General features: G+C 36.9%; 5 protein-coding genes and 1 long non-coding RNA gene across 11 annotated transcripts in view; 1 reads left to right on the top strand and 5 right to left on the bottom strand.

Moving 5' to 3' along the window:
- The window catches only part of LOC111444769, a 2609-nt gene extending 1165 nt beyond the window's left edge, over positions 1–1444 (bottom strand). Inside the window, exon 1 of the long non-coding RNA XR_002710738.1 lies at positions 675–1444. This is a non-coding gene — a long non-coding RNA (uncharacterized LOC111444769). The remainder of the gene's footprint in view (positions 1–674) is intronic.
- Positions 1445–2528: 1084 nt separating this feature from the next.
- On the bottom strand, positions 2529–19319 carry LOC111444763 (putative rRNA methyltransferase YlbH). Of its 3 annotated transcripts, none has more exons than XM_023082795.1 (12): positions 18155–19319; positions 16100–16105; positions 10419–10427; positions 7104–7281; positions 6914–7005; positions 6641–6730; positions 5894–5998; positions 5627–5731; positions 5310–5448; positions 3791–3906; positions 3651–3707; positions 2529–3242 (listed from the first exon to the last, which is right to left on the bottom strand). In XM_023082795.1, exons 1-12 carry the CDS (start codon positions 19016–19018, stop codon positions 3162–3164), a joined length of 1842 nt encoding a protein of 613 aa, XP_022938563.1. In that variant the 5' UTR covers positions 19019–19319; the 3' UTR covers positions 2529–3161. The 3 variants fall into 3 exon arrangements, with proteins under 3 accessions (XP_022938563.1, XP_022938564.1, XP_022938566.1); XM_023082796.1 differs by having other exon boundaries at positions 7104–7272; XM_023082798.1 differs by lacking the exons at positions 10419–10427; positions 16100–16105; positions 18155–19319 and adding exons at positions 10209–10218; positions 15318–15324 and having other exon boundaries at positions 7104–7274.
- On the top strand, positions 8157–12222 carry LOC111444765 (protein ENHANCED DISEASE RESISTANCE 2-like). 4 transcript variants are annotated; one of them, XM_023082801.1, is made up of 9 exons: positions 8159–8510; positions 8762–8848; positions 9194–9412; positions 9540–9675; positions 9996–10158; positions 10412–10540; positions 10718–10912; positions 11670–11792; positions 11873–12222. In XM_023082801.1, exons 1-9 carry the CDS (start codon positions 8342–8344, stop codon positions 11963–11965), a joined length of 1314 nt encoding a protein of 437 aa, XP_022938569.1. In that variant the 5' UTR covers positions 8159–8341; the 3' UTR covers positions 11966–12222. The 4 variants fall into 4 exon arrangements, with proteins under 4 accessions (XP_022938570.1, XP_022938569.1, XP_022938568.1 ...); XM_023082800.1 differs by having other exon boundaries at positions 9041–9412; XM_023082802.1 differs by lacking the exon at positions 11873–12222 and having other exon boundaries at positions 8157–8510; positions 9041–9412; positions 11575–11684.
- Positions 13390–16776, bottom strand: LOC111444767 (probable prolyl 4-hydroxylase 7). The gene is made up of 8 exons (XM_023082805.1): positions 16623–16776; positions 16444–16530; positions 16225–16282; positions 16022–16126; positions 14800–14857; positions 14516–14691; positions 14356–14413; positions 13390–13934 (listed from the first exon to the last, which is right to left on the bottom strand). Exons 1-8 carry the CDS (start codon positions 16709–16711, stop codon positions 13636–13638), a joined length of 930 nt encoding a protein of 309 aa, XP_022938573.1. The 5' UTR covers positions 16712–16776; the 3' UTR covers positions 13390–13635.
- A 542-nt stretch (positions 19320–19861) lies between the features above and the next one.
- Positions 19862–21425, bottom strand: LOC111444766 (UDP-glycosyltransferase 90A1-like). Its single transcript, XM_023082804.1, has one exon. It carries the CDS (start codon positions 21397–21399, stop codon positions 19933–19935), a length of 1467 nt encoding a protein of 488 aa, XP_022938572.1. The 5' UTR covers positions 21400–21425; the 3' UTR covers positions 19862–19932.
- Positions 21426–24646: 3221 nt separating this feature from the next.
- Positions 24647–26272, bottom strand: LOC111444764 (UDP-glycosyltransferase 90A1-like). Its single transcript, XM_023082799.1, has one exon. It carries the CDS (start codon positions 26197–26199, stop codon positions 24721–24723), a length of 1479 nt encoding a protein of 492 aa, XP_022938567.1. The 5' UTR covers positions 26200–26272; the 3' UTR covers positions 24647–24720.
- Positions 26273–26375: the final 103 nt, after the last annotated feature.

Here is a 26375-nt window from a genome sequence, read left to right as displayed (position 1 = left end):
AAAAAAAAAAAAAAAAAAAAAAAAAAAAGAACTTTTGTTCTTTTTTATTTTGAAAGAAAAAGTGTCTATCATCAACTTCAACAGATCTCAATTGAAATAGTTTCCTGCATTTCTTTTACCAACTAAAATTGCTACAGCCAAATAAAGAAAGTAAGAAGGAAAAGAATGCGAGCAAACTGCTTAGAGGCAGAGCAATACACTACTTTCAAATGACCAAATTCTGTTCCGTGCTATACAATTTGCAGTACAGAAGGAAACTCATAAAGACAATTGGAAGTGATTAAAGCAATGGAGTAACAGTTCATAAATTTACTAATAGAAATAAAACTCAGTCCATTTATCTTTCCTCTAATTGAAGTTGGGCAGTCAACTTCAAACGCGTTAATTTGCCTTTTCTTTAGGGACAATTCTATGGTCAAACTTCTGTCCTCAAGATGATACCAGAAATGGAACATTAACAGCGACTCGGACTTGTTCTAAAAAAGTCGAGGCATTTCTTTGTAGAATTGTACAGAAAATCGTAAAACCCACCAAATTTAAGTAGACAAAAGATTAAAAGACAGGAAAAGGGACAAGGAATGGTACAAGACAATACTTGCAAAGACCAGAAGAAAAGGAAAATAAGCAAAACATATCTGTTGTTATAGTGAGTTAGATCAAGTAGAATTGTGTACCTGTTATGGATTGGATCAGGTCCATTTGGTACTCTTCTCTTGCTGACAGAATAAAAATCAGAATGCCAATGAAAGACATGCTTCCCTCTTCCAATCATCTTCCACTGCACGTCTGTCGCTCTTCTGGATGCTGGGCTAGCATTATCAATCACTCCAATAAAAGAAAACCAGATGACACCAAGAAAGAGAAAAGCTCCAAACAGAGACTTTAAGAACCTACAGTTACTCACCATCACACCTAAATCCTTTTCCTTATCTCACAACAGCTTCCAACCGACCAACAAGATCATCATCCATTCAGAACAGAAACACAGAAATGACTAAAATCAGACATTTCAGGGTATGGAAGGGAAGAGGGATAGCTATGAACTAAGAAAGAGGAAAGAAGAGAAATGGAAAGCTAATTGGGTTGGCTGAGGTCTTGGCGGGTTGTAAGGCTGTTTTGTTTGTATTTATAGACTGTATCTGTAAAACTGTACTTTGTGTTCGCGTGGGAAGAGAGAGAAGGAATCTGATTTAAACGCGGAAAAGTAGCTGTTCATGTCACTTTATATTGTGGAATAATGTGTCCAACAGCTCCTCTTCCATTGCCTTAGCTTCTACATTTTCCTATAGCTACAAAAGGGGAAATGGGGGCCCTAATATCTCATAAACTCTGATGAGCACTTAACAGTTAACAATATGCTTGTAAAAAAACGAGGCATAGCCAAATCTTCACAACTAGACTATGAAGAAGCTAAGGTGCTAATCCCAATTAGTCCAAAAAATGCTGTATAATTATCAGAGAAATGATTGCTAACCTGAAGGAAATCGAGGCAGTCGATTTTGGATGTCTGGCACTTCATCAGCACCCACAAAAATGATGAAGATAAAAATCATTCCAAGGAAACCATTGCTATCAGAGAACAATGTAATAGGAAGAATACAATTTGTTTACATGTGGTGCTGTCCAAAGCCTACTGTACACAATATGAAATAAGCTTGATGGATACAGTCCCTGGCTCAAAGCAATAATTAAGGCAAAATCAAAGCCGTTCGACTGAGAAGCTAGTATCAGCTAGGCACCAAAGTAAATTCATGCCCATAAGAACCATTTCCCTTGTAATTTCATGAGTAAAGCAGCTCCGCGTGTCTGATTAAGGTTTCTGATTACTCTAATCATGTGAGAACGGGGCCCTTGGTTAGGACTCTTTGCCACGTTCACGGATGAAGATTAGAGCTTTGCAATCCACAGAATCCATCAAAAGGGTCCTGGAAAAAATTCACTAGCATGTGGCAAACAGAAAAGAAGAAAATATGATAAAAGAAATTACAGACAAAACTGTAATTGGATCCCAAAAAATGAAGAGCAAAACTAACAGCAAATGAAAACTCGAGGCCTATAAATGAATAGAGTCCTGGCATGTTCTCAAGTATCTTCTTTCTCTAGGCATGGCATATTGAGTGTTATATATGCATTCATGTACACATATTTCGAACCGATTAAGTTATGACAAGAACATTCACAGTTAGAATTCTGTCCAAAATAAGCAGGTTGAGAAGGATTTGTCGATCCCAACAGCTTCCTACATCAATTCCCAATGTCTTTCCTCTATCATATCATACGTGAAATATCAGGCATAGTTTACCCACCACCCCTTCAAATTCTTTGCCTTCATAAGGTTGTACTTCTCCATGATGTCCGTTTCACTCAGCATGGCTTTTCTGTTAAACTGCAACCTGCAAGAGCCAAATAGATATGTCCTGCGCCTATTGACCAACAGTGGAGACTTAAAAATCAACCCCACGTGTAGGATTCCAATTTTCCTTGCTATGCAAAGGCAAAGAAAACCTAAGAACTTTTGCAAAATCAAATTAGATATGATAAGATTCCTATAGGTTGAGTAAAACAGAAGTTTGGAATAGATAAAGTAGCACAAGAATGACAAGGGTAAACTTGGAGATCAACAAGTCCATAAAATTCATGATTCTGAATAGGCATACTGGCACTTATATGCTGGAATCAACCAAAGAAGTCGACGGCAATAGATATTTAGGTTCCAATACAATCTACTACATGTTATACTTCCGCTTACTGTGGTAAAGTATACTTGGCAACTGCTCAAGGTCACTCATCAATTTAGACCCCAAAATAGCGGTACATTCTCTGCCTTCCTTTCTTTAAGCACATCATGAAGCTTGGATATAAATTCTAGAGCTGGACAATGCGCAGGTGGCTGTAGATTACACATATCGTGAACCCTGTACTTGCAAGAGGCCAATAGAATCAAGAAAAGTAGTACCAACATCTGGATACTTCAGTTCCTAGTTACCAACAAAATGGAACGAAGGAAATACTTTAACGCATGCAGCTCTTCTAAGTTTTTTGATGAAAAAGCATGCAGCTCTTCTAAGTTGCTTTCCGACCACTTTGAGTTTAGGCTGTTAGCAAGAACAATGTCACCGGCTGATCTCACTCGGCAGTTTTAGCAACTTCATAAAGTAAACTTATTTTTTTCTTTTTTCCTTCTCAGCCCACTTGGGTCCATAAATCGCCAAGACTGTCCGACCAAACCGTCGCTTAGTAATCTGCAATTAGATACAATTATATTTGTAACTCAAAAGAGAAAGACATTAAGAGTAAAAACCTAAATAATTCTCATCAAATGCAGATCCCATGTCCAGACATCATAAAATACAGCGAAAGCAACAGCAGAAATTTGTAAGATATCGTACCCTTGATCTGTTCTTGTATATATACTTTTCAAGTGTCTTGTTGAGAAATTACCCTTGGCGTTGGTTACAGACTGTACTTGACACCCAATCACAAACAATATAATCTCCCAGGATCCATACCCATAGTTTCTCACTTACCCTCAGGCTAGAGATATTTTATATTTATGTGAACAGATTTCAGCTGAAATACAATTTTATCCTATTTAACGATTTTATTCATTCATAACATTAAGAATGTTAATACCTGCACGATTAAATTACCTGAATAAGGCATCCACACGAATCCAGCATGTCAGTCTTCAATGGATATTCAACAACCTATCACAAAGATTTGTGAGAGAAAGGAAGGTAAACCATATGTAAATAAATATCTTAAATAGGAACAAGAAAATACAACTTACGATGAAGGTATCTTCTCCAACTAAGGCTGACTTTGATAGTTGCTCCATGACTACCCCATAATCAACTTGTATGTACGGTGGGGTAACACTAATGTAATCAAATGGTCTATCATTACCTAGACAAGACTAATGTAATCAATGATTGGGTAGTTTTGAAATCATAAATTATAGAAGCTTATACATTCAAATGAACTATACCATAAGAAATTGGTTCCAGTACCATTTATTCTTCGAATAAAAAAAAGGAGAAATTTTGTTTAATTTTACTGATTATTTAGGTGCTGCACATTTTGAGAGCGGTACGTGGATGGTATCTCCTGCAATAGTGCATTCTAAGCCTCAATCACGGTTTTATTTGCATATTAGAGTGCTGTAAAGAAGACTATTCAGGTACAACTCTTATGTATATAGAAGCTGTCAACCATTTGTAATCAACCATTTATTTTTGTATATAAATATTTTGAAATCAAATAAAACTGATCCCCTTCAAACTTTGAATTTAGTTCAATTGTCGAGATGAATATCCCCTCCCACCCCTCTCCCCCTCCGGGCGAGTTATTGTTGCCGTCTAATCAGACACACCAGGTTTAAAGGAAAAAACACTAAAATTATTGCATGTTTAGCATTCTCATCAGATAAAACTACGAAGCATGAGGGCTTTAACTAGAATACATATGTGTCGTATGACTGATGTATTGAATACTTCACTTTCCGACTTTAGACATATCAAAAACTTGCCAGGCACTTAAACAAGAGTAACAATTATGTTCTCAAATACAATTCTCCTTTACTCTCCCTTAATCTCCCTTTTAATATATTAAATATGTCACGAATTAAAATAATGTTAACATGATAAACATAAGAAGCATAAAAGTTTAATCAAATAATTTAAATTAAATAAAATAACTCACCATTTATATCATAAGAATTAATATAATTAACTTATAATGAGTTAGATATTTAATTGGTTATAGTTAGGTGGTCTTTGAACATTCTAATCCGTCCATAAATTTCCAATTTTGTATCTAATAGGGCTCTAACAAATTCAATTTTTTTTAAAAAAATTTAGTTGATCTATTAAATATAAAGTTTAATTTTATGTCTAATGGAACCCTAAACTTTCAATTTTGTGTCGAGTAGCACGTAAATTTGAAAAAATTTAAAAGTTCAAAAACTAAATTGGTAAGCCAACACTATGTATGTAATTTAACTTATAAAATATCAATATATAGAATATACGTCTAATTCAATCATTATATCTAAATCAAAACAATTTAATCTTAGTTTACTAAGCACCTAATTTGTTTTATCATGTTTAAAATTGATATTTAACAAACACTAAATTACTTCATGTTACACTTGATTTTGTCTCCCAATTGCCGACAATTATTTTAAAAGCTACAACAATCCCAAACTAACCCTAAGTTTGTTAGAAACAACGTACCCCCATGTCCATGTTTGTGTCCACACTTCTTAGGATGAAACAAACAAGGAGAAAGCTAAAGTTTAGATGAGATACCAATAAGCTGCTCAGCTCGTTCTATAAAATTCTCAACTGGAATTGTGTGAATGACTGAATCATCAAAAAACCCAGTAGATTCCAGATTCGGCCTTAAAACGTCAGAGACAACCCATGGATCCATCTCAACAAAATGCACCTGGAAGTTGAAGGAGAAGAAAAGAGAGATGTAGAGAAATGAATATTATGACATTGATAGTTTTGTCTATCAAGCCAATCCCTATCTGAACATAGTTCGAAAAGCTGGCTTTATCAGTTAGTTATTTCTAAAAATTAGAAAACGTTATCCCAAAGTAAATTCTCAATTTATCTGGTACCTCAGAACATCCACGGCTCATAGCTTCAATACCAACTGATCCGGTACCACTATACAAGTCTAACCAACGACCAGGCCTTAAAGATGCTGGACAGCCACCAGCAGCCTGCATTATCAAATTACATTAGATCTTTTCTTTGTGTCGATGGCTAGCAGCAACTTACCCAAGCAACTTGACCTAGAAATATACGAACTCTGAATAATTTGGTAAGTTAGCAGAACGATCTGGTAACGTGAAAGAAACTAGTATTTAAAATACAACTCCAACCTGCAAGATATCAAAAGCTGCACCTTTCACAACTTCCATCATTGGTCGTACATCCAAGCCTATTGGTGAGATTAGCTTCATTCTCCGAGCACTTCCACCAAGCACCTGAGGTAGCCAACATATTGATTGAGTTGTTTTTGATAGAAAAACAAGGAATCTTATGTATGTACTACCCATACATCAGTGGTACACGTGCTGTGTAGGCAATGGAGGATCCATGGGGATCATCAACGTGATAAATTTTAGCAACGGACGTAATGTTCTTTCAGACTAAAATTAGTATTTTAGTTTTCAATGTGACAAATTGACCTATTCAAAATGATTAACTTGGTGTAGATGTGACTGGAATAAATCCAAATGAAATTCCATCAACTTGCAGATTTAAACTAATATTATAGATTTCCAATTTGTGTAAATTGATAGTTAAGAAGGAATGTCTTTAATCCAAATAGAGCATTTGTTCATATCCACCCTGGTACGAAAAGTTATAATACCAAAAGGCCTCAAATATCAAATTACAAAAGCATTTCTCTCCCCTTTCACTTCATTTCGAAATTTTGAAGGAGAAATCTCTATGGAAGAAAGAGATATCCCCTCTGAAGGATGTCTTCCCAACTTTGGAAGATATAAAGTGAAAATTAGCGCCAAGTTAGGCCAGGGAATGATTGTCACTTCTAAGGGTAGACTGAGTTGAATTATCTCAGCACAAAGCACCAAACAAAATGGAAAAAGGAACACAACTCGTACCTTAAGTAACTTATGGGTCTTCCGTTGAAATTTAGGATCCTGGCCTGAAATCTGCTTGTCTTTTCCCGATTTTCGCATTTCTCGTGCTCGCTGTAAGGAAAATTAACGATTATAAAGAAGAAAATTGCAAACACTCATTTCCGAAGCCAATATAGTGCAATTGCACAATTCCACCAGCAAATAATAATACAATGTCAGTCACTCATCTCCAAAATATTCATGCTCGAAAAGAAATGAAAGAGATCAACCATCAGAGAGAGAGGGAGAACCAACATTAGCAGAAGGTTCAGACAAAAACTCGTCAGGATCAAGTCCATACTGCTCCAATAACTTCTTCCTCCGCTCACTAACGGAATTCTCAGATTCTGAAACCAACATACAATTGAAAGCTCAATTACAGCAAAATAAAGGATACAACAAAATCGTACTTCCATTTCTACAACAATTCACAACAAGAACTCACTGTACGAGCAAACGATAGTAGAAGACGACGGATGAGTGCTCAGTCTAGAACAGATATTGACGAGTGGAATATTCAGCGAAAACAAGCTACAATCTCGGTCTAGAACAGAGATGTTAGAACGGGCACCTAATGAAGAAAGAACCGGGAACGAAGAAACCGCCATCAACGAAGCTCTGCGCTAAACTTCGGATAGCTCCATAAAATTAAGAGGGAAAATATCCATCGAATCTTTCTAAAACAAATGGGCCTGGCCCAAAAACATGGGCTCGAAGTTCTGGACAGCCCAACAAGTTAAATCCGGGCCATTACCACTGGTTCAATTAAGAGGGAAAATATCCATCGAATCTTTCTAAAACAAATGGGCCTGGCCCAAATATATGGGCTCGAAGTTTTGGACAGCCCAACATGTTAAATCCGGGCCATTACCACTGGTTCAATTAAGAGGGAAAATATCCATCGAATCTTTCTAAAAAATTGGCCTGGCCCAAATATATGGGCTCGAAGTTTTGGACAGCCCAACATGTTAAATCCGGGCCATTACCACTGGTTCAATTAAGAGGGAAAATATCCATCGAATCTTTCAAAAGAAATGGGCCTGGCCCAAATATATGGGCTCGAAGTTTGGGACAGCCCAACAAGTTAAATCCGGGCCATTACTACTGGTTCCTCGAGCGGGAAGAATCCAAAAGAGAGCCGCAAAACTAATCACAAAAATGTTCAGCAAAAATAGGTAAATCAAACGTGATTATGGTTATGATTATAATTAATTAATCCTTAATTCATTAGTAATTATGTCAACTAATTTTATTAGAAAAAGACAAGGCAGCATTCAAACTTTAATAGAAAAGGATTATAATTAGAAGTAGAGTATTAAATAAACAGTTAAAAGAAAATGAAAAACCACGTGTTCAAACAAATCCCGCTGCGGATATGATGACACGTGGCGTAGATTTTACTTAGGGTTTGAGCAAATGTGGACCGTCGGATGACGGGCCATGTGGGACCCAAGGAAGAGTAATGCAACCGTGAATGTGACTACTAATAATTGTGAACGAGTAAAGCGCTGGATTGGATTGCGTGTGCGATTCGTCCCCATCGCTGAGCTCCGCTTCTGATTACGAATCCACACTAAACTCTGAAACTCATACCACCTGCATTGCGATTCTCTCAAGTTTCTCTGTCCGATCTGTGGATCTCAACTCAGCGACGGGGAGGAGGAACCCCCCGACCACCGGAAAATGGGACTCTGCGGCTCGAAGCCGAAGGGTTGCGTCCGAGGAAGACTGGTTCCGTCGGGGAGGAGGAATCGGAGGCGGAGAAGAAGAAGTATCAAGCGGCGAATTTCCTCTCTGAAGCTTGATTCGCTTTCTACACCTAGTCGCCCTCATTCTACTCCTACATGTGCAGGTTTTTACATGCACTTTCCCTTTTCTCTAATCTTTCTTTTTTTTTTTTTCTTTTTTTTTTTAAATTTTCTTTGTCTTTTCCTTTACTTTTCTGATCTTGGATTCTTTTAAAGGCCGGCGATCAGATTTGGTGCATGTTCTTCAGAAGTCTGCCACGTATTAGCTACATTATGTGATAACAATAATAATTTCTTTTTTCGGGAAGTTAATTGATTCGCATTATTTTTCTTGTTTTCATGTTATTTGATCTAGCTAGAGGAAGTGTCGATGCGGCGTGGTTTGATTCTACTTCAGTCCTTGATTCGGAATTCGATGACGAGTTTTATAGCGTTCGTGATGGTAGGTCTGCGTATTTTTCTTCATCAACATCAATTTGATGATTACTGAACCGTTATAGATGCGATAGATATTTCTATCTTTTTGTGTGTGGAGGGAGAGGAGTTGAGGAGGGGATTCATTGTTATAACTAGCCGCTGTCATGCTGTAACAAATTATTCAAGAAATCACTAATGTGATTGTAAATAAATGCAGATGTGTTGTCTTTAAATGGCTCTGAGTTCGCATCAAGATTAAGTGTTTCATCTCCAAAGCATCGAAACAATAAGGAACATAATGAAACTACTGCGACAATTCTTGCTAAGAGATCTAGTGATTGCAGAAATGATTTGACCCCCATTTTTGTAGATGAAGTTCCCACAGAGGGTGAAAATGGTAAAGGGGGTGAGGGGGCTGATTGGAATAACTGCGGCCTTCTTCCAAATACTTGTTTGCCATATCTGGCTGCTGCTGGACCCTCACTTGAAAAAAGGAGACAAATCAACCAAGGAACTCCAAATCTAAGGAGAAAAGCATCTTCAAAACTTTCATTTAAGTTAAAGGAAGGACACAATGATCCGATGATATGTGAGTGCTTCCTCTAATTTCTCAATTTTTCTTGTGCATTCCCAAATGTTTAATTGTATAAGCACCAATTGTGAAATTTGAAACTGGGTGAAGCTTGTTTAAAACTTGTCTTAATTTTTTGGGCCAGTTTCACCGAGGGCACCTTTACAAAAACCAATTGCTGGCACTTCAGTTCCGCACTGTCCAGTAGGGAAGAGAATGCCCAATTGTTGGTCACCTATTGACCCCAGTGTTTTTAAAGTCCGAGGGAAGAACTATTTTAGGTGAGCCCATTACGTTGGAGCTATTTCCTTGTCTTTTCCTTTTCCTTTGTTTTTTTTTTTTTCCCTTTTCGTTTTTGCATTGTATTTGGGTATTTGTTTACTTTCAATCATGCACTTGCTTCTGATTTAATTATTCTTCGTTCAGTAGCTATTTTTTGTTCTGTGCTCTCGTTTTTTTCTCGTTTGCAACTCTATGTAATGTTTGTTACCTTCAATCATACTTATTCACACCATCTTGTAATTTTTAGTTTAATAGTTGTCAACTTACCCATGAATCTAAATTCATAACCAAATCCACTATTTTTTTTTTTTCTTTACAGAGATAAGAAGAAAGAGTTTGCTCAAAATTGTGCTGCCTATTATCCCATTGGAGCTGATGTCTTCTTCTCTCAGAGAAAGATTGATCATATTGCCCGTTTTGTGGAACTTCCGGCCATAAATCCAGCTGGAGATGTCCCTTCTATTCTTGTAGTAAATGTTCAGGTGTCTATATTTTTTATTCCTTATCCTCGCTTGGTGTTTTGGCCGAAAACCTCCTCCATGCTAGAGAGTATTTCATTAGAAAATTTCCCTCGGCATTTACCAAGTACCTGATAGTTATTAAGAATTATAGATGTTCAGTCTGTCGCTATATCCTCATATCATGTATATGTGTTGGTAGCTAGTTTCTGTTTGTTAAACTCCTTGGACATGATGAGATTATATTTAGTTATTGGATGTATTTCATTGGTTCCAGGTACCACTGTACTCTGCTACAATCTTTCAAGGAGAAAATGACGGTGAAGGAATGAGTGTGGTTATGTACTTTAAGCTATCCGAGAGTTATTCAAAGGAACTTCCAAATTCTTTCCAAGAACATTTTACTGTAAGTTATCTCAAACTGCACGCCTGCAGTTTTCTCTTTTACATACAGATATATTTCCTGGATCTTGTCCTATAAATCTTTTCAGAGAAAATTTTGTGTATTCAACCTTCATGATCTTGTGTTGGAAAAATATTTTTGAAGAAATTATGTGACGTATTGGTCTTTTTTCCTTAACAGAAATTAATTAATGATGAAGTCGAAAGGGTTAGAGGTTTCCCTATGGATAACATTGTACCATTCAGGGAAAGATTGAAAATTATGGGCCGAGTGGAAAATGTGGAGGACCTTCATTTGAGTGCAGCTGAGAAAAAGCTTATGAATGCGTATAATGAAAAACCTGTCCTCTCACGACCTCAACATGAGTTTTACTTGGTAAGCATTGCTCTTGTTTATGAAAATGTTTTGTACATGGTTGGTGCTGCAATGTATGACTTACTGCTACATTTTTTCCTTTCTACAGCAGGTAAAAGAAAAACTAGGTTTTGAGTTAAGGTGGGGAAGGGATTGTTTTACATAGTTGGCGCTAGTGCCATAGACACCTTTTAGCTTTATTGGTTAGCGTCATTACTAAATCGAACAATGAACTCTCATGGCAATATAAGTATGTCGCATATAACTTGAACTGCCAATACCTTCTTGATGCTAGATTATTAGCTTTTAGATGGAAAAGAAAACTAAGGTCTTCCGTGCTTATCTTTGAAGAAAAGTAAGTCTTAAAAGAAAAAATATAATCTAATCTTTTCTTGGGAAGGAAAGTGGATATGGTGGTGCTTATCTTCGCCAATCTAATCCTGAACTTTTGGAACTTGGAATGTTTTAAATTTTGTATGAATAGGCTGCGAAAGTTGTCTTTTTTTTAATAGAAAGATATGGATCTAAATAATAACAATATTACTTTTGGGTTTTGATTGGAATAACTAAAGTTTCTTTCGGACACCTCTCATTGGTCAGTCATGATATAATTTAATAGGAATTCCGCACTAAGTTCTAGTCTTTCTTTACGCCGGATCTCTCTCATCCTACTTTTTTTCTAGGAAAGGTTCCGTCTTCCAACAAACAATGACTGGTCCCCATGTCAGATACGTTCATAACTCTTTACAGAATCACATTCTTGTTTCAAATCCTGCAGGGGGAGAAATACTTGGAAATCGATTTGGACATCCACAGATTTAGCTACATCTCAAGAAAAGGTTTTGAAAGTCTTAACGATAGACTGAAGCTATGTATCTTGGATTTTGGCTTGACAATTCAGGTAACTTTCTGAAGAAAGGATATGATTTCTTATTAGCTGCCTAAAATATTTGTTAATGTCGTATTCTAACATTCAAACAGGGAAACAAGGCAGAAGACTTGCCGGAACACATGTTATGTTGCATTCGGCTAAACGAAATCGACTACTCCAATTATCAGTCATTAGGCATTTAAGTGCATCAACCCTTTGTTGGTTTTGGATATGAAAACTCAGAAATAACCGCATTGCCGTTGAGTAAATAGAAGATTAGCGGGGTTCGCAGTAGTGTGCAACCCATTTTGGCATATAATGTATAATACTCTGCTATTTGTTTTGTAGATCTTGTACAACTATTCTTTCGTTCCTGGTAATTCTTTAAGGATAGATAATTCTTCTCTATACGGATTGGATGAATACCATAAAAAGGAAGGTCGAAGCACCATATTCCTTATTTCTAGTGGATCAACAGATTTGGAAGCTGTGGGCAAATTGGATGAATTCAAATTTGGTGAATAAATACTGCTCGACAGAATTCAAGTCAAAAGTTACAGCAATAGCAACTGAAATTCCGAGCAAGTTGCCAAAAACATAAATGCATTCTTTTTCTCCTTTTGCTTTTTGACTGTGTTCTGCAAATTCTATCCTCAAACATCAAGTTTTGATCATGGATTTAGATGCTGTTTGTTCATCAAAATATCCAATGTGGAGATTAATTTGGGGCTTTTTAACAAAATAGCTTATCTAGCTCAGATATTATAAATTATTTTACAAACAGGTTAATGTAAAATTTTGTTATATCAGTTATCAGTGATCGCTAATACAATGACATTTTAGTGACATATTTTGTTGGGTTGTGGTTAATTAGTCTTGGCTTGGGGCGGTGCGCTGAATTTGGTAAGAATGGTAAGCAATGGTTGTTGAGTGAGTTGGACGTGTACTATACTATTGATTTGTATATAGGTGAAGTATGAAGATCTGAACCTTTGACTTTCAAAATGTACTTGTCACTCACTATAAAATTATGCTATTTTATAATTTTTTTTATATTTTTATGTAAGTAAAAGTTATCATTGTTAAGTTAAAAGAACTATGGTGCCCGAAGAATAATTTTTCAAATTATTATTGTTGTTTAATCACTCATATATGTTTTTAAATTAGGATGTTTTATCTTAATTATTTCATAATTTTATCTTTCTTAAATTTAAATTCATAGTCAAATATCAAAAAGAAAATTTTTTTTTTTTAAAAAAAAGAAATTACTTAGTTTTCAAAATTTAGCCATAAATTTATAATCGCAACAATTTCTTGCCTAAAAGCTTAACCATAAATTGTTACCTAAAAGCTTAACCATAGATTTATAATAGGAAATTGATTTCACATTCTCAAGTCCTCAAGTCCTCATTTGTAGATTCAAACTTGAAATCTCTAACCCAATTTGACAAAGGTTCTAAGCCCTCGTCAAGGCCAAGGCCAGCTATCCTGACGCCAATATAAATAAAAGAAGAAATGTCCTGTTTCAATTTTATGTCTAATAAAATTATAAATTTTTTAAAATGTCAAACAAAAGAATCGTTTGTAAAATCCTAAAAGGTTATTTCATGTAAGACGCGAAAAATATATCACTTGTAAAGTTCCAATAGCATCAAGAGAAAATTTTCCCATCAGAGTCTGGATTACCAAATGAAACACTTGGCTAATTGCTACTACAAGGTTTAATCAAAGATATGTAATATCCACTTGTATCGTATACCCAGTTACTGCCCGATGTTATATACATAACCATCAGAGAATCAACACTCAGCTCTGCAAAACGGGTGAGAGAGAGAGAGAGAGAGAGACGTGGACATATTCCTATAGGTTAAGTTTAACACGCTTTGCAACTCTTCCTACAGTATCCTACTGCACCTTCAGAACCCACCATATAAGTAGGGTTCTTTTGGCACTCACCCCTTTTTGCCCATGATGGGCAATTTTTGTTCTCATCCACACAGTCCTGACTACTTATCCGAGTTGCCTTATCGAAGGATCTCACATGAATCCACTTGGTTGCAGACCATTTCTCGCCCTCGATCACAGGGCAACTACCGTGCAAGCTTCTTTTATCTGTTGTTGCATCGAGATGGAGGCTGAAGAACAGCAATGCATCACCCTTCTGCGCTTTAACTACAAATGAACAGGCATGTTGTAGAACCATAAGTGGCGTACAATATCAATCCCAGATGCTAAGATACAAGGACCACAAAAATAGAAGCAACGAAAAAGTCGAGAAACAACAATTTCTGCTAACATTTCAAACTAATCGGACGAGCAATTTTTTTTAAAAAACAGGCTATAATGACGAATCAATGATGCAGTCATAACAAAGGGTCAAATCAAGTTGGCTCCCCATAAGATACATAGCCGGCCACGAGTACCCTTTCTCAAAGACCAGAAAGGAAGATCATGTTCAAGAAAGATACTTTCAGGAAAGGTCTAGCAATGATAGATAGGCCATCCATGGCCTTTTCTAAATTGAAAATGTAACATAATACACTAATTACTCGTGATATATACTCATAAAAATGAGTCGATAACAAATATCTACCTGCATAACCCTTTCGAGCACAATCAGACCAGCTGTCATCCTTTTCTTGAGATTCAAACTGCAGAAGACAACGTTGTCACAGTTAGCTACAAAAAGAAAATATGATTCCGTTTTTTTCGAAAAACAAAGGCATATTGAAGTGGCAGAGCCACTGCCATACCGCTGAATTTGGAAAGATGGTTTCTCCACCCTTTTCAACATTGGATAGATACATCAAGACTGTGGCTATTCGGTGGCCACCTAGCTCCTGATTCACCTTGTCGTGAAAAAAATCAAAATGTGGTTCATACTTTTGGCCATTTTCGTAGTGAAGAATTTGAATGGACTCTCCATTTTCTGATTTTAACAACGGAGTTTCAAGAAAGAAAGGTAAGTGATTGTAATAGCTTTATATCTGAATGACAAAAAAGTACATGAATGACAAGGAGCATATAACAAATATACCTACTGGAAGGAATGTCCATGCAGAAATCCTGGCCTCAATGCCAGCAACAATTTCATCCTTCAAAGCACAAAATAAAGTATATACATTATAATTAAGCTTCAAGGCGATTTGCAAGCATGATCCATGATTAAAGTATGAAAGTGTTGATATGTAAAACAAGTCTATCAATTAACAGTAACTTTCTTCACTAACTGTTGGAAACATCATTTTCAATATCATTAATCTATATTATCACTAATAGAATCAACTTAATCTTTACTTGTCATCCATGTTTCTTTAATCTTGGTGGTAAAATTAGTAATGGGTCGTAACTAACCAACTAGCGGTGCATAGGCATTAAAACAACCATTCTATATTTAAGAATATAACAATTTGGTATAGCTCTTCTGGTCATTTCACTAGGTGTATAGATTTGAAACCTCAATATATCTTCTACTTGTGTTTTATTCACGAAGGAAACCATGTTCTATAAAGACAAACAGAAACCAGGTCCTCGAACACTAGATTGTCACCCTACTACTCTTCTAAATTGAGATTTGCAGGTTCTGTCCATGATCGCACCCCACTAAATCATACTTGAGGAAAAGTGGGGGCAAATAAATATCAAGATTATGCACCCATTTCAAAGGAAGAAAAATGTCATTAACTTCAACATCGAACACCAACAGAATGGATAGGAGAGAAAGCAGAAGGATACTTCCTCATGGTATATAAACAAAGGATACTGCTGACAACGCGTTAATGAGCAGGGATGCAGATAATTCTCCTCAAAACAACACCCCCAACACAGGGCATAGGTCAAACTACATTTGGGCAACGACTAGACTCCATTAGGCAAACAAATTGGGTCATTTATATTCAGACATATATCTCTGTCTTAAACAGATATTACTCACAGTCAAATTATTTATACAAGTTCGCAGTTTTCTAAGAACTTTTTTTTCTTAGAATGTTTATCGATACCAAGATACTGGATAACACATTCGTAATTCCATATATTGACATCTACAGTTATCCTTCTCACCTAATTCTACAAGGATCTGCCGTGATACCTCGATCTTTTACATAAGATAACATAGATATCAATCTTCCACATAAGATAAAATAAAAATAAGTACAAAAAGCCAGACATTATAAGGATCCAGGCGCTGTAATTTGCAAAGAATAATATAAATCTAAAAAGCCCAACACAAAAAGGATGATTCAAATAAACTGACGCACCTGGGCCTTCCGGAGGAACATGCCAGAACTCGTTCGTACTTCACTACTTACACTCTTACCAGACTCATTATCTGCTACCATTGACTTCTCTAATTTATCCTTGGCCTATTCCCGAAAATAATAAAATCAAACAAACCCATAGAATTACCACATTATTGAAAAATCTAAATTAAAACAAACATACCGTTCCATAAGTCACTTACCAGATCGATTAGATGATCACATTCCTGATCAGTTAAAAATCCCTTATACAAAAATGCCCTGTAGATTTGCACTTTTCATAAGAATATAAACAAAGTAAATGAAGGATTTGCTTTCCTTCTGAGAAATTGAGGTTTGAAAGTGTTAGGAAGGATTTGCTTTCCTTCTGAGAAAGTAAATGAACATCGCATTCGATCGCATAAGAGAGGAAGACAGAATACCTGGGTTGCCAGGAGAGCTGAGTGACTCGTGTTGGATCGAAAATGAGCCGTGGCGAATCCCTCTTCAATTCAAGCACAGATCCACTTCTGATATTCGAAAACATTGAATCCAAAACCATAGGTCAGAAGATTCGTGAAATAAAAAACGAAGAGCGAGAAGAACACGAAAAGGATCGTACAATTTCTTGTGCGTTTCCGGCAAGCGAGCGAAGCCAGTAGAGACGGACAGAAAGAAGAGAGAAAATGCGAGGAACCGTCGGGAATCCATAATCGTTTCTCCGGAATCAAATGGGAGAAAGGAAGAAGAAAAGATTCAACTCGAGGGTTCTTCCGTGTACGAGAAGGGAAAGAAAAATAAAATAAATAAATGGATTTGAATTTATTACGAAAATTCAACTGTGAAGACAACGAATGAGAGATGAGAACCAGTGGGCTGTTTCTCGGAAGCCGTTTCAAACTCCGTATTTTCTAACCAAAATTTTACCGCATTCAAATATTTAATATTTTAACCTACCATCTTTCCAATTTCAAAAATACCCCTAATTTTTACCTTTTATTTAAAAAATATTTAAAACATTTCAAAAAAATATATATTGTTAATAAAAAATAATCACTCTTTTATTTTTAATAAAAAATTTTAATTTATTTTTATGTTCATGGACGAAAATTATCGGAGTTATTTCCAAACTTTATAATGTTACTTTTGTAAATTGATGAGTATTTTTTTGAAACCGGTAATGATAAATATATAAATATATTTTTGGAAGTTAAAAGTATTCTTTCCATTTTTTACTTGATTTTAAATTAAATTGAAAAATTAATTGCAAAGATTTAATTCTCCATCATAGGATTCACAGTTATTACAAAAATAAAAGTCAGATATCTCATTTAATATTATTCAGAAAAATATTTTTATTTTTCATTTTTTTAATAAAAATATAGTACATATTTATTATTTTAATATTGTGCTTTGCATTAATTTGGATATGAATTTTCTACTAAATAATATATATATTTGAATATGAGTTTAGCATGTGTAATAAGAAGTTTATTAAAAATAATTCTAAAACATCCATATAATCAGCTGATATTATAATATTTATTTACTCTTTATTCTTATTTTACCCACAAAAGATTTTAACTAATCTTCTTTAGCATATTTACTCTGTTCCTCGATTTTCTGTATTTGCTCTGTTTTCACTCTCTCTTCTTCTTCTTCTTTCAGCCCTTCTAGAGCTTCCATCAGACTCTCCAGGCAATCTCTAGGGTCACCGGAAACTGCCTTCGGCATCAAATGCTCCGCCACATCCGCCGGAGTTATTCTCGTTTTGCCGATGAGTTTCTCAATCTTCGGAAACAGCGGATGTGATTCAATTTTCAGGTAATTCTTTGCCAGTACTTTGAACGCTTCAAATCCGCAGAACGACATTTCTATATGCTTGTCCATTCTCCCTTTCCGAATAAGCGCTGGATCAAGTTTTTCGATGTAGTTTGTTGTGAAGACGATCAGTCGTTCTCCTCCACATGCCGACCAGAGTCCGTCTATGAAGTTCAAAAGCCCCGAAAGCGTCACCTCGCTAGGGTTTTTATCGTTCATTTCTTTCATGATCATTCTTTTCATTGGATCCTTGTCTATCTCTGTTCGTCCTCTGTCGTTTTTGTTCGTTCTCTGGCCTGTTAGATCGAGGGAACAATCAATGTCCTCGATTACTACCACGGCTTTGCTTGAAATTTCGGTTAGTAATCGTCTCAATTCGATGTTGTTTCTGACGGAAGTTAATTCCAGGTCGTAAATATCGTACCCTAAGAGATTCGCCATCGCCGCTATCATCGTTGATTTTCCAGTTCCTGGTGGACCGTACAGGAGATATCCCCTTTTCCAAGCCCTACCGATTTCTTTGTAAAATTCCTCCGCCTGGCTAAACGCGATTAGGTCTTCCATTATCTCCTTCTTCTTTTCTGGCTTCATCGCCAATGTCCGGAACGTTGCTGGATGTTCGAACACAACGTGGCTCCATTGGGCGTCTTGGTTCGTGAAAAGTTTCCGTTGCCTGTTCTTGACCTTAATAGCCTTCCCCTCTTTGAGTACATGGTTCAAATACTGACCGATGATGAAATCTCTGTGCCTTCTATGGAAAGTGAGCATAAAAAACCTTTTATCCTCTGTCGCTGGGTGGAATGAAATCGTCTGGGACTTGGAAATATTTCTCCCTGAAGACCACCATAGCTTTACCCCTTCGTATTGTTCTGCAATTTCTTCGTGGTCGTCCATGGTGAGCACCAGAGACTGGTTGTTCTTCATGGAATCAGCCTTGAGGCGTTTGGCTTGCGACGAGGAGTTTCTGGAGAGGTAATTTTGAATGGCGATGTAGGCTTCACTGCGGGTGAAACCTTCGCCGGTGAACTCATTGAAGGTGATTTGAACGAAGGGATAAAAGAAACTGACAAATCTATGAGAATATTTCTCGAAACAGGCACGAAGCTCAACTGGGAAATACTGCTGAAATAATGCCCAGACGAACACCAAACTTCCAATTATCGATCCAACACGGGTAAATAGTTCTGCAAATGTCATTTTTCTTCAATTTTCTTCTTCTTCTTCCTCCTCCTCGGAAGTATCTCTTGTTCAAGCTTATAGAAAAATGGGTTTTGGGTTGGTTTGGTCTGGCGTGTCATTATCTTGAAATTCAAAGCTAAAATAATGTTTGAAAAATATTTGCTCAATTTTCAAAGTTTCAGATTAGGGATCGACTTTAATTGAGGTTTGGCGATTTCGAAGCAGGCAGACAAACGAATTGAATGGTTTTCTTGCGGTATAAGCAATTGTATTGCGTCTGCTCTGCTTTACTCTTTGAATCTCAGTTCAATTTTTTCATTTTAATCTTTGTGCTATTTGTTTCTTTAGTGCCACTTGTTCGTACTTGATAGTAATCACGGGTCTCTACGATAGTATATGGTACATCCACTTTGAACATAAAATTTTCATGACTTTATTTTTTATTTCTCTAAAATGCCTCAAACCCATGAATATCTCGTAATAATGTAGACTTTTATTCCAGGTTTATAAATTGATGATTATTTCCTTAATTAGTCAATACAATACATGGGACCATAGAACTTCCTTAAAGGCCTATAGAAGAGGCACAAACTATCTACCTTAATTGAGGTTGATTCCTTCTTTAGAATCTTCAAACAAAATACATTATTTATTCTACCCTTAAAAAGATACTTTTAATTATCTAACTTTCTAACTTTTTTTATTTGAGATTTGAGAATTCTGCATAAACTTCCACGAATGGTACAATAGTTAGTTGACCCACTTAACAAATATTTTTCTTTTCTTATGAAAGGTATCTTTTTCTAATGCAATATCATAAAGTTTGGGGGGTCTGTATCTGTGGCCGAGACGGATCCATGATGGAGTGAAAGGGAACACGTGCCCCATTATTTTCATTTAGTCAAATGAAATACATAGTTGGTGGGAAATATTTAATGAACATTATTTATTCCATCTCCACTGGGTGCTGCCAAAACCGTATGTGGTAATGGTAATTTGTTGCTGCACATCTCCTGAACCAGTTGTTCTAAATCCCTCCACGACGACCCATTCTCCGCCATGGCTTTCTTCGCCATTGCTGAAATCTCCATTGCTCTCTTCCTCACCTCCTTCCCCTTCTCTCCCTCCATTAACTCTCTCACCAATCTCTGTAAGCCCTTCCCTTTCACAAACCCCTTCACCAACCCTTCACACTCCGCTGTCCTCATCCCCGCTCTCAACTCATCCACCACCATCCTTGCGTTCATGGCTTGATCCGCCATTAACGGAAAAGCAAGAACCGGCACTCCACAGCTCAAACTCTCCACCACTGAGTTCCAACCACAGTGACTCAAAAACCCTTTAACACTCCCATGGTTTAACACCTCCCATTGATCCACCCATTCCCTCACCACAATCCCCCTCTCTTTCACCCTCTCTTCAAACCCATCTCCTATTTCCTTGTCTTTTCTTGCCCACAAAAAGCTAACTCCAGATTCCTCCAACCCAATCTCTATCTCCTTCGTTTGTTCACTCGAAATCTCCGCCTGTGAACCGAACGCCACGTACAACACCGGCTCTCCTCGCCTCAGTTTTGCGTCCAACCATTCGAGCCACGTGCCGGTTTTGTTTGGTTGCTGCGTTTGAAGTTTTTGGGTGGAAGTCTGGGCCAAACAAAGCGGTCCAATATTCCAAATCATACCCATTTCCCTGTTTCTTATGTAATCGCAGAACATAGACTCCAGCTCATAAAAGCTATTCACGATCAATCCGTAGCTATTTGTTGCTGCGTGGACTGACTTCGTTATCACTTGAAAGTGGAGGCTCGTCCGACGGTCTGCGTGCCAGAAAACTTCATCGAGGTCATCGAGGACAAATTTCACCCATGGAAAATCGGTGACGGTAATCAGCTCGTCAGAGGACTTAACTCCATCAAAGAGTTTGTTTTGATATATGGATCCTAAGATAGCGCGGTTGAAATTTGACATACCGCTGAAGTTGATTCGGGGAATGCCGAATTTGGAAGCAGACTCGACAGTCCACCAGAGGAACATGTCGGAGATTAAGAAAGTGACCGGATGAGGTAGGGATTGGAGCTGTTTTTCGAATTCGGGTTGCATCAGCTCTGTGGCGGCCCAAAGGTCAGGGAAGAGGGAGATTGAAGGGAGGGTGTCGGTGGATTCCACTCCGGCGGGGAGGCCGGGGACATTTTGGGGAAAAGAGAGGTTGATGATGGAGATGGAATCGGTGTCGGAGTCCAGGAGAAACTGGGAGATGAAGGGACGGTTGGCGGCGGTGGTGAAGAGGGTGACGGAGAGGTGGGGGAAGCGGCGGCGGAGGAGGTGGATGAGGTGAAGAAGAGGAAGGGTGTGGCCTTTGGCCATGAATGGAAAGAAGAGAACATGGAAAGCTGACTCCATAATCAATCAGGCTTTTTGATATGAAATGAAACCAGTTCATATAAAGGATAAATGACAAATATCAATTGAATTTTTTTTAATTTTATTTTTTTCTGAAAAAAAAAAAAGTGATTTTTGAATTAGGAAAATATCAATAAAAAAAATTATATAAAATTCATTACTTCATTTGAAATAAAAGTTTAAATAGTTGAATGTACACACTACTCTCCACCTAATTGCTCTACTATATATATCTTAAATTATACTAATTTATGTAATACAATACATACATTATTCTTTTATGTAATACAATACATTATTCTTTAAAATAAAATACTAATAAATATATTAATTTTATTTGATGTGCAAAATGTTTATAGTTTTAATCGACCCAACTGCAGTAAAAAAAATTTATTCTGGTGAAAAGATAAACTTTATTTAATTATTCAGTAAAATTGATGTTTGAAACTTGTATGAGTAATTGGTTTTTTTGTTTTCTATTTCTTAAATAATTATAGGTTAAAATTTGTATTAGTAATTGATTTTTTTTTTCTATTTTTTAAATATAGGTTTGTTCACATTGTTTTTAAAATTAGAAGATTTCTTTTGATGGTGTAAATAGAATAAAAATAAAAATACAACGATTTAATAACATGGGGTGCTATGTCTTCTATCACTGAATAAAAACAAAAATACAACGAGTTTAATAACGTCGGGTGCTATGTCTTCCATCACTATTACCTACCGCTTCAAATACCATTATTAACGCTGTCTCATCAATATTGAGAATAGTAGGAATTTATATATATTTTAAAAATAAAAATTTAAAATAATAATCTTGAAAATAGTAAAAATATATATATATTTTAAAAATAAAAATTTAAAATAATAACCTTGAGAATGGTAAGAATATATATATATATATATATATATATATATATATATATTTAAATAAAAATTTTAAATAATAATCTTGATAATGATAGGAATATATATATTTTAAAAATAGGTGGTACATACCACGTGATCATATTGTCTCATTGTAAAGGACAATTAAAAAAAGGAGTGGATCATATTGTCTTTACAATTAAAAATACGCTTAAAATAATAACAATAATTAAGTATATTATTAGAAATCAAATCAATCCATCGATCTCCTGTATTGTATTGTCTTTTACTAATAATATAATACAATACAATTTAACCTACAAAATAATAATAAATTATTTTACCTCTATCATAATTTTTTTTACCAGACCAGCCAAATATTATATTTATTTTAGTTACTATATTTATTTTTAATTGATAGAACTTCTAAAAAAATCAGTTGAAATTTAAATTAAATTGAAGAAAAAAAAAAAAAAAAAAGTTAAATCATACCAATCAAAATATTAATCAATAACACTTTACACGATAACGAAATCAAAAATTTTATATTCACTCATACCCAATACAAATAAAATAATAAATTTTAGTAATACAAATAAAATAAAAAATTTCAATAAGATTTAAAATATAAAGTAACTCAATCCTATTTAAAATATAAAAAAAATAATTAATAAATTATTTGACTATTATATAATATTTTTATTTTAAAAAATTAAATGCTTATCTTAATTATTAATAAATTATTTGACTATTATATAATATTGTTTAAAAAAAATGATATTTCAATTATTTTAATTCATTTCAACACAACAAATGAGATACAAGCCAGAAGTCCAGCCTAAAGATGTCCAAAAAAAAAACAATACACCATGTTGAAGGGAAGGAGACCACCATCAATATACCTTTTCTTTGTCCATTGAGACCAACGAGAGAAAATATAGAAATATTCACTCTATGTTTTAGGCTCTGACTTACTGGACAAACCTTGTGGAGGAACTCTTCGATTTTTGAGGCATTGGATTCTCACCAATGTTTATATTACTGAAGCCGATATTCTCGCTTCTTCTTCGTCCACCACTATTCGTGCAGGTGCTTTCCTCTGAGGCGGAACACACTCACCTTCTGTGGACGAACCTTGTAAAGGAACCCTTAGGTTTTCGAGGCATTGAATTCTCACCGATGTTTATGTCACTCAAGGCGACATCCTCACTTCTACTTTGTCCACCACCGTTCGCGCCGGTGCTTCCCTCTAAGGTGGAACTCTCCCCTACCGATGCATTTTTACATCCCACATATACAATAGATCGCTTAACCCTGTTCATTCCCATGCAAGAGTCAGTTGAGTTGCCGTACTCACAATTAGTGATTTCTCTATCTAAATAAGAAATAAAAAAACGCGTACAAACAAATAAATAATAAGCTATTTAGGAGGATCATTCCAATCCACTCTTGTGATTCGCTATCACCATAATAACACGTTTCAACACCATAATCACACCTTTCAAAACATTGATAATGTGGTGGAAATTTGGTCTGTTGCAAACATAATGTTAGCTGCTATAATCACATCTTTTTGTTGACCATGGTCTCATTTACACCAAGAGCATATTTGCGCCACCAATACCCCGCCAACTACATGCCCATGTTTGCGTCCGCCAACGCCAACCAACGCCATGCCAAAGATCATATTTGCGTCTGCCAACGCCAAGACCAAAGCCATGCCAAAAATCATATTTGCTTCCGCCAACTCCATGGCAAAAGGACGAGTCCGCCAACTTCATGACAAAAGACCTTAACTCCATGACAAAAGACTTTGTTCGAGTCCGCCACCGCCATAACACCATCTTCGCGCCCGCCAATGCCATAACACCATCTTCGCGCCCGCTAATGCCATAACACTGTAAGACCATATTTACGCCCGCCCGCCCGCCACGCCAAAAGACCATATTCGCGCCAGCGTCAGAATATCATATTCGCGCTCGCCCGCCCGTCGCGACAGCGTCAAAATACCATATTTGCACCCGCCCGCGGCGCCAGCGTCAAAATAACATATTTGCGCCCGCCCACGGCGCCAGCGTCAAAAGACCATATTTGCACCCGCCCGCCACGCCAACATCAACCAACATCAAAAGACCATATTTGTGCCCGCCGGAAAAGCAAATGTGAAAAAGACAATTATCATCGTTATCTAGATAAATACCCCCACTGTTCACATTTCCAAATAATAAATCACTCCCATCTATTGCTTGATTTACAAGTAATCCCAATACTTGACCCTCTTAACAATGTTTTTTTTATTATTTATGAAATGCATCTTTTTTAAACTTCAATCCAATGTCATAAAGTTTGGGGGTCTGTATCTGTGACCGAGACGGATCCATGATGGAGTGAAAGGGAACACGTGCCCTCTTATTTTCATTTAGTCAAATGAAGTGCATAGTTGGTGGTAAATATTTAATGAACATCATTTATTACATCTCCACTGGGTGCTGCCAAAACCGTCTGTGGTAATGGTAATTTGTTGCTGCACATCTTGTGAACCAGTTGTTCTAAATCCCTCCACGACGACCCATTCTCCGCCATGGCTTTCTTCGCCATCTCTGAAATCTCCATTGCTCTCTTCCTCACCTCCTTCCCCTTCTCTCCCTCCACTAACTCTCTCACCAATCTCTGTAAACCCTTCCCTTTCACAAACCCCTTCACCAACCCTCCACACTCCACGGTCCTCATCCCCGCTCTCAACTCCTCCACCACCATCCTCGCGTTCAAAGCTTGATCCGCCACTAATGGAAAAGCAAGAACCGGCACTCCACAGCTCAAACTCTCCACCACTGAGTTCCAACCACAGTGACTCAAAAACCCTTTAACACTCTCATGGTTTAACACCTCCCATTGATCCACCCATTCCCTCACCACAATCCCCCTCTCTTTCACCCTCTCTTCAAACCCATCTCCTATTTCCTTGTCTTTTCTTGCCCACAAAAAGCTAACTCCAGATTCCTCCAACCCAATCTCTATCTCCTTCATTTGTTCACTCGAAATCTCCGCCTGTGAACCGAACGCCACGTACAACACCGGCTCTCCTCGCCTCAGTTTTGCCTCCAACCATTCGAGCCACGTGCCGGTTTTGTTTGGTTGCTGCGTTTGAAGTTTTTGAGTGGAAGTCTGGGCCAAACAGAGTGGTCCAATATTCCAAGTCATTTCCATTCCCCTGTCACTTGAAAAATTGCAGAACGTCGGCTCCAGCTCATAAAAGCTATTCACAATCAACCCGTAGCTATTTGTTGCTGCGTGGATTGATTTCATTATCAATTGAAAGGGGAGACACGTCCGACGGTCTGCGTGCCAGAAATCTTCATCGAAATCATCACGGGCAAATTTCACCCATGGAAAATCGGTGACGGTGATCATCTCGTCGGAGGACTTAATTCCATCGAAGAGTTTGTTCTGATTAATGGAGGATACGATAGCGCGGCTGAAATTTGACATACCGCTGAAGTTGATTCGGGGAATGCCGAATTTGGAAGCAGACTCGACAGTCCACCAGAGGAACATGTCGGAGATTAAGAAATTGACCGGATGAGGTAGGGATTGGAGCTGTTTTTCGAATTCGGGTTGCATCAGCTCTGTGGCGGCCCAAAGGTCAGGTAAGAGGGAGGTTGAAGGGAGGGTGTCGGTGGATTCCACTCCGGCGGGGAGGCCGGGGACATTTTGGGGAAAAGAGAGGTCGATGATGGAGATGGAATCGGTGTCGGAGTCCAAGAGGGACTGGGAGATGAAGGGACGGTTGGCGGCGGTGGTGAAGAGGGTGACGGAGAGGTGGGGGAAGCGGCGGCGGAGGAGGTGGATGAGGTGAAGAAGAGGAATGGTGTGGCCTTTGGCCATGAATGGAAAGAAGACAGCATGACCTGTAGATTGGGAAACTGACTCCATAATCAATTTTAGGATTGCTATGAAATGCGATGCTTCAGCTCATATAGAGGATGAACACAAATAACAACCAATATAATAATTGAATCTCTCTTCTCTTTTCTCAAAAATCAATTTATAATACAGACACTAAATCTAATAAATAATAACAATAATTAATTATTATTATTATAAATCAA

The sequence above is a fragment of the Cucurbita moschata genome, unplaced genomic scaffold, assembly GCF_002738365.1.
Source record: "Cucurbita moschata cultivar Rifu unplaced genomic scaffold, Cmos_1.0 Cmo_Scf00007, whole genome shotgun sequence".
Lineage (NCBI taxonomy): Eukaryota > Viridiplantae > Streptophyta > Magnoliopsida > Cucurbitales > Cucurbitaceae > Cucurbita > Cucurbita moschata.
The sequence above is the reverse complement of the archived record's forward strand: the minus strand, read 5'-3'. Positions and strand labels throughout refer to the sequence as shown.

Bases quoted from the DNA above. Each gene is read 5' to 3' on its own strand.
- LOC111444765 (XM_023082800.1), top strand. From the start codon at position 8,342: ATGGGACTCTGCGGCTCGAAGCCGAAGGGTTGCGTCCGAGGAAGACTG. The intron at 10,541-10,717 runs GTAAGTTATCTC...TTTCCTTAACAG, and splicing joins CTTTCCAAGAACATTTTACT to AAATTAATTAATGATGAAGT. The intron at 11,793-11,872 runs GTAACTTTCTGA...ACATTCAAACAG, and splicing joins ATTTTGGCTTGACAATTCAG to GGAAACAAGGCAGAAGACTT.
- LOC111444767 (XM_023082805.1), bottom strand. From the start codon at position 16,711: ATGGATTCCCGACGGTTCCTCGCATTTTCTCTCTTCTTTCTGTCCGTC. The intron at 16,531-16,622 runs GTACGATCCTTT...TTCGAATATCAG, and splicing joins CCGGAAACGCACAAGAAATT to AAGTGGATCTGTGCTTGAAT. The intron at 16,283-16,443 runs GTATTCTGTCTT...GCAAATCTACAG, and splicing joins CAGCTCTCCTGGCAACCCAG to GGCATTTTTGTATAAGGGAT.
- LOC111444763 (XM_023082795.1), bottom strand. From the start codon at position 19,018: ATGACATTTGCAGAACTATTTACCCGTGTTGGATCGATAATTGGAAGT. The intron at 5,999-6,640 runs GTACGAGTTGTG...TGGCTACCTCAG, and splicing joins AGACCCATAAGTTACTTAAG to GTGCTTGGTGGAAGTGCTCG. The intron at 3,708-3,790 runs GTAAGTTGTATT...TCTTTGTGATAG, and splicing joins TTGGAGAAGATACCTTCATC to GTTGTTGAATATCCATTGAA.
- LOC111444766 (XM_023082804.1), bottom strand. From the start codon at position 21,399: ATGGAGTCAGCTTTCCATGTTCTCTTCTTTCCATTCATGGCCAAAGGC.
- LOC111444764 (XM_023082799.1), bottom strand. From the start codon at position 26,199: ATGGAGTCAGTTTCCCAATCTACAGGTCATGCTGTCTTCTTTCCATTC.